Source organism: Pezoporus occidentalis, unplaced genomic scaffold (assembly GCF_034315485.1).
Source record: "Pezoporus occidentalis ecotype Australia unplaced genomic scaffold, CSIRO_AGI_Poc_V1 ctg248, whole genome shotgun sequence".
Classification (NCBI taxonomy): Eukaryota; Metazoa; Chordata; class Aves; order Psittaciformes; family Psittacidae; genus Pezoporus; species Pezoporus occidentalis.
Genome location: NW_026914372.1, coordinates 46,693 through 53,412, shown reverse-complemented (window position 1 = coordinate 53,412; position 6,720 = coordinate 46,693). Strand labels below are relative to the sequence as shown.

The 6,720-nt window shown below is 34.8% G+C and overlaps 1 protein-coding gene across 13 annotated transcripts in view; it reads right to left on the bottom strand.

Annotated features, from left to right (window-relative positions):
• Positions 1-6,720, bottom strand: part of REPS1 (RALBP1 associated Eps domain containing 1) — a 62,992-nt gene that overhangs the window by 9,686 nt on the left and 46,586 nt on the right. For 9 of the 13 annotated variants that reach the window (XM_062622788.1, XM_062622784.1, XM_062622783.1 and 6 more), the window contains 3 exons: positions 5,895-5,975; positions 2,623-2,710; positions 1,588-1,689 (listed from right to left, as the gene is read on the bottom strand). In XM_062622788.1, the coding sequence (XP_062478772.1) occupies positions 1,588-1,689; positions 2,623-2,710; positions 5,895-5,975 (271 nt within the window). The remainder of the gene's footprint in view (positions 1-1,587; positions 1,690-2,622; positions 2,711-5,894; positions 5,976-6,720) is intronic. The other 4 variants (XM_062622787.1, XM_062622782.1, XM_062622781.1 and 1 more) reach the window with 2 other exon arrangements.

Genomic DNA, 6,720 nt, shown 5'->3' with positions numbered 1-6,720 from the left:
AATTGAAGGACTCAATATAAACCAACTCCCCCCAATACTTCTGAGTTCTTGGTTACTACTGGGATGTTCTGAAGAATAAACGAAGACAGCAATGTTGTAATTAAAACACAAAATGTAAGTTTCATAAGCACTGATTTTTTAAACATTTGACGTTCTATCACTTTGACAATCTAGCCAACAAGAGTAAGAGACATCCAAGTAAAAAGAAAAGGCAAGAAGTAGGACATGCTTGATTTTATAAGTGCTGAAGGACTGTCACCAACCTGAGAAGTCAGAAAAAGGAAAATGTACGTACAGTATAGAGACGAACTCAGTAGCTTTACTTCTAATGCAACTTCTGTACCTCCAAGGCTAGTACTCAGCTCTGTTTTGGACTAAATCTTTTCAAAAAGCTTCTGGTTAAGGCAACCTTTATAAATGAAAGATGCTATTACAGCACCACATACAGTTTCCTTAATGCCTTAAGGAACCCTTACCCTTAAAAGCTATGCAAAGCATGAGGTTTTTACCCCACAAATGTGGAATCTCAACAAAAGTCACAACATTTGTATGGAATGAATATAAACAGAAAAATGGATCTGAGAATAAGTTACCACAAGGGATAATTCCAGAGCACCCTGTAAAGCACAGTTCAGGGTGGAACATCACCAGAGCAATGAGACTTACCTGATTAGTTATCAGTGAAGAAGAAAATTCTAATCAAGAACATCAAGATTTTTCTCAATTACCCAGCCTCAAAAGATTGTTTTAACCTTGTAGGACACTAAAGTTTTCAAAAGTGTTAAGACACACCAGCCAAGACCCAGAGATGAGAATCCTGCAGAGATGACTTTCCTGTTTAGTAAGACACATTCTTACCTGGCACTTCGTAAATTACTTCGGTATTACAAACCAACCAAAATACTACTGTCTTAATAATGCAAAGGACTCAAAGTAATGGGCTCTTCAAATCTTATTTTTACTGAAGTTCCTAGTTTAAAGAACACAAGTCTCAGAAACAGATCCAGAAGACTCATTCAGGCTACATATAATCTGGAACCTCTCTCAATATCAGACAAATGGACTGATCAAAAGATTGGAAAGTTTTGGACATAGGAGTTACTGAAAAATCAAAAATGCTATTAGAAGCAAATAAACAGTTGAAAAGCTGTACCTAAAAAAGAAATCTAGAAGTCTATTAGCATTTTCTTAGTAGCTAAACTAGATGTAAATTGCCTGAAAACTGTGGTGAACAGGTTTTCACCCTTCAGAAAATACTGTTACACAGTTCTGAGGTAGATTCAAATGCTTAATCAATTCCACTTTCCACGCATTTCAGTTTCTCATCCTAAGATTAAAAGAGCAAATAGGAAGATGGAAAAGAGCTGAAAATATGAACTTTTTTCTGAGCATGGCAGGAAAACATCTCCAGTGACATCCAGAACTTCCTTAATTACTACTTATATAATTTGTCTCTGTTCTTTGGATAAGTTTATCTCACTTTAGAGCTTCTGCCATCTAGTAAGTTTTCATTCACAGAGGAATATATCAGACCTACATTTTGTATAATATAAAAAATTAGATCAGAAAATATATTGTGATACTTACTAACTGTATTTCCAGGTGTAAATTTTACAGATGAACTCATTTTGTTTTCTTCTGCGAGATCAGGTGGTTTCACAAGTAGTGGGCTAGTAGGGTTAGCATGATCTAGATTGAAAAATAAATCTAAATAAATTAATGTATTCAAACTAGCCTTTACAAACTAGCCTTCAAACTAGGCCTTATATTAGTTTTCTACGCTTATCTAAAGTGCTGCACACAAGACTAAAATTGAGTGTTTTACATTGTAATAGTGTTATTTCTATTTCTATAGAGATTTCTATTTCTGTAGTGTCAATGGTTTGGAATCTTTACCCATTTACAAGGCTAGGGATATTCTGAAAGAAACATGTTATTTATTCTCATAGTCTGCATGGGTTACCTGACCTTAGGAAATACTGTAGGCACACACCTACAAATTAAGACTCTACTGTTCCTTCAAAAAAATTATCAAACCTCCTTGTTTATTATTATTAAAAAAGACCCAAAACAAACCAAACCAACCAACAGACCAAAAAAAAAAAAAACAAACCCAAAAAATCAAACACCAGCGTGGACAAAAAAACCCCAAATGAACAACCCAAAAACAACCAACCCAAACCAACAAAAAACTCCAAAAACAAAAGGCTTGCCAATCCTCCCAGATGCTGTCAGGTTTCAAAACAAGAAACTCAAGTGTTTCTGACCACAGCAGAGCAAGCTTTATCAATGAAAGCTATGTCCTCACTCTTCACAGTCTCCTTCAGAAAGCAAGAAACCTAGACATCCCCCCAGAGGCCCATATCCAATCTATATCATCATGCTCCTGAAACTACTTCAAGCAGTGATCTCTTGTAGATGGTGGAATTTTTACTGCTGCAAATGGCCAATTCAAAACCTATCTGAACAGTACTCCAATCCTTAACTCGGCAAATCTCACTAATTATCCTGGTTATAACTCCAGATATATTCATCCATGGAGACAAAAAAAGCATGTTTGAGGAAGCAAAGCCAACTGTAATTGTACAAATACTTTCTCATTAGCAAGAGAAAACGCATTACCGCTTCCGGTTCTTTTAAGCTCCATTTCCTGCATGTGGATTTTGCTTGGAGTCATTCTTATAGGAACTGGGTGCACAATTGCAGTGTCCTGCAAAGGAAATCAGAGTTAAGTGATGTTAACCTATTTTTAAACAGTTCTATTAAGAGTGTCTGACACCATGCAAAATGTCATCTCTAAACAAAATTTCATAAATTTGATTTTTTATGCAAGCTCCAGGGACTTGGAATATACCCACAAAACCAAAGCTCTATCAGCTAAAGTTTCTCTAATGATTTTTAAGGCGTAAGCTAGCATACTACAGTGATGTATAAGGTGTAACCTAGCATACTACTTTAAAAGGGCACTAGAAATGTTTCTATACATAATCAAGTTGTAACTAGGACAACAGCTGAGATCTACCAGCTTTCCACAACTTTTGGCACACCAGAAGTGAACCTTCAAAAAAACCAACCAATTAAAAAAAGGAAAAAAAAAACCAAGTAAACAAACAAACAACAACAAAAAAACCAAACCAAACAAAACAAAAAAAACAACCCCAAAACCCACCACAAACAAAAAACCAAATCCCAAAACTACCCAACAAAATCTTACAATTTCAGAATCCCACCACTGAGGTTTATTTATGTTGCCTCAGGAAGTTACGGCCTCTTTAAATTGTATGAGTAATTCTCTATAAAATAGGTAATCTGTAGTAGTTTAAGACAAATTGGTTTAGGAGTCTTTAAAATAGAGTCTTCTAAACTTGAGGATAATAAACTCTATGGAATATTCCTCTATGGTCTAGATAGGCATTGACCTTAGACTGAGGCATTTTCTTTGTAGTTCAGATAATCAACTCCATTTTAATGTGCTTTACAGACAGTCCTTTTCGATTGGTTTGGAGACTGAGTAGGTAAGTAGATATCTTAAAAAAACACTTAGAACTTTTACGTTTGCTCTCAAGTTAACCTAAAAATATGGACATAGTGGTGTGAGGCTGTCATCTATATTCAGAATATATGAATGGGTGGTACAGTGACAGCACACAAAAAAATCCTAGATTATATCCTGTCCCTACAAATGACAAGAACTTTCAGAACTACGCAAATTTAATCTGTTCTGACTACCCAAGTTGATCGATTCCACCATGCTTAACACATTTACATTAATATTTTCTAAAACTGTTTAATCTGATTTACACTATTCTTGTTGCAAGTAAGAACTTTTAAGACCACTTCCTAGTCACAGCTCAAACAACTCTTCTTGTATCTGGCTTCTAGGAATATACTGTTGTTGGTTTTTTTCCCCCCTGTAATGGGATTACTACACAAAAATCACTCTTGCTGTACCTACTTCAGCTACTATAAAAATCATGTCTCATGGTGAAATGGATTGTTATATAATGTATTAATTCAGATCATTAATCAAATTTTACACAGAACATCATGTTACCAACTTTCACTTAACAGTAAGCAAATTATGTTCCCATATTGGGAGATGAATGTACTGTTTTAATCTTCTCACTTATCTTTTACCTCCAAAGCAGTTGCTTTTCCAACAAAAAGACAGAAGAACTGGTCTATAAATATACTCTTTAGTTAGTTATTACTAACTGCTTGAAAAAGCCTATTCTCCCCTTTGGGAAGGCTGGAGCTGTTCAATAAATCAGTCCTAAGCATCACAATTGAGCCCACAATATTCAGAAGTCCGCAAACTGCTACTGAGAATTTGGTGCCATTTGTTCTTATTTTCATATGAAAAGACTCTGAAGTGTCTATTCCCACAGTCCATTACCTTAGTATGCTTTAAAGATGCTCACAACTCTTAATTTTTTTCTCAACTACAAACACTGTAAGAAAGTAACTCAAAAGGGTAATCTCCCAGTATATTTTCTGTATTTCTATTGAATTTCTATTTAGACAGGCATGCATACAGGCATATACACATAAATGAATTTCCCATATATCATCATTTTCTACCTTTTAGACTATTAACGTATGGGGAAAAAAAAAAAAAAATCAAACGTCAGATTTCTGTCATTTACTAATTATGTGTAAAATAAACTACTATCTTACTGTGGAAACAAGACAGTGATAGCTCTTTACTGTTGAGCAATTACACATAGTAAGAAACAACTATAAATTGATTTTCATCATGTTTACTTCATTAAAGCATAAAAATAGCACATTTAAACAAAAAAACAAACAAAGTCTCTCAGATGGAAAAGGGCTGTTTTTCACTTCAAGTATGATAATTTCATGTGTTTTGAATGTTAACTAAGGGCAACTCTGAGCATAGGGAACAGCACAGTTTGATTTATACTTTCCAGCATCTAGAAATGCTATTTCCACATGAATATCAAGGTTAGCTCCAAGACTGGAGTACTGATGTACCTAAAAATATAGGTATATTTACATATTATATCTTTTCAGAAGTGATGTTTTTAATACTAAAAGTAGTTAAATACATATTAAATACACCTACAATTTTGTTACAGAATCAAATGGACACCAACACCGTAATTAAATTAAAATGGATACTAACAGTGGTAATGAAACCTGTAAGAAAAGCAGGATGAAAGCAGCAGCTAAATACTGAAGTAATTTTAATGTATCTCAGAAGCACTACAATGTCACATGCTGTGAAGTTTAAAAACCAGCAGAACTGGAAATGCCATAGTGAATTTCTGGCTCCCAAACTTCACAAGCTATTTAACGACATAATTCTTCAGAGCACTCCTCACTGAGTAAAGCACTAGAACAGCAGAAGTTTAGCTGAAAAAATACTAACAGCCTTATTATTGAAATTAACTTTGCAAAAACACAGGAATATGAAATTCCACACTGATTAAAGCCCAGTAGTTTTTCAGTGAATTGGCATTGTCAACTCCTAAAATTGTGTACAAATCAAGCTCTGCAACTTGAAAGACCAAAACAACACTTAAGACAAAAACTAAAACAGGACTGGTTTACCATTGGGAGTGGCCCTTGAGTTGACTTATAAATATATAAAAAAAAAACCATTACACATTTAAACACTTTGTATAATACAGGTTTTGATAGCAGTGTTTTATTACCTCAAAATCAAGGGAAAAGCATTCTTTGCACTCTGGTATTGAACATGAGCAGTATCAGAAAGTTTGTATTTCTAAAATGAGTAAAAATCTGAAGAAGCCTGCCACCATTCCCCAAAAAGCAGTTCATGGTATCATGCATAACAGCTAAACACAATGAATGGAAATTCAGTGTTAATAAAATTAATTTCAAACAAGCAAGCTAAGTGATTGACTTACAGGATCAGCTGGTGCAATGTTAGAATCAAATTGGGTCAGAGTTTGTGAGCTTGAAGAGCGTTCGCTAAATGTCTCCCACTGCTGAACAGACAGAGGAGAGAAGTCAGCATGATGAGAAAGATGGGAGTAAAAGATCACTGAGGAGATCTAGCACAGTAGTTCAGAGGTTGCACTGGAAAGTACTATATTTGCACTGGGCAGTACTTGACTTGGAAAGCACAACAATACACATTAAGTATTTCTATTTCAGTCTGAGCTTGTTGTGTGACCAAGTTTGTTACCTGTCAATATCTATCTTTACATTCTCATTTCACAATGAAGATACAGGTGCAGAGTCAACAGAAGTACCTTCAAAGTTCATGTTTGCCAATGAAAATCACACAAGAAAAAAATATCATTAAGCCATTCAAACACTGTAAAGATAAAAATCAGTGACACATGCTGTGTATTTGTAATTATAAAACACACAAAAAGGTTCTTCAGCTTTGTAACTGCCAAGTTTCCAACGTATTTTCTGAATGCTGATTTTTGTACAAAATCCTAGATTAATGAACATCGAGCAGAGTACTCCAACTACACCAGTTCAGCTTGCCAGTGCAACCCCTCAGAAGTGATTCTATGCTTTAAAAGAGCATTTTTACAAGTCTAAATCACTGACAAGGCAAAGAATTAAACTCAAATACACTACTGATTGCTAAAGGCAAGTAAGTCAATCTCTGAACAATTCTGTAAGTTATAGGCATGCTGTACCAATACATGGCTGTCAAAAGTCCACATGCTTGTCAAGCTACAGCCACAACTGGATCAACAAAGTACCAAAGTACAT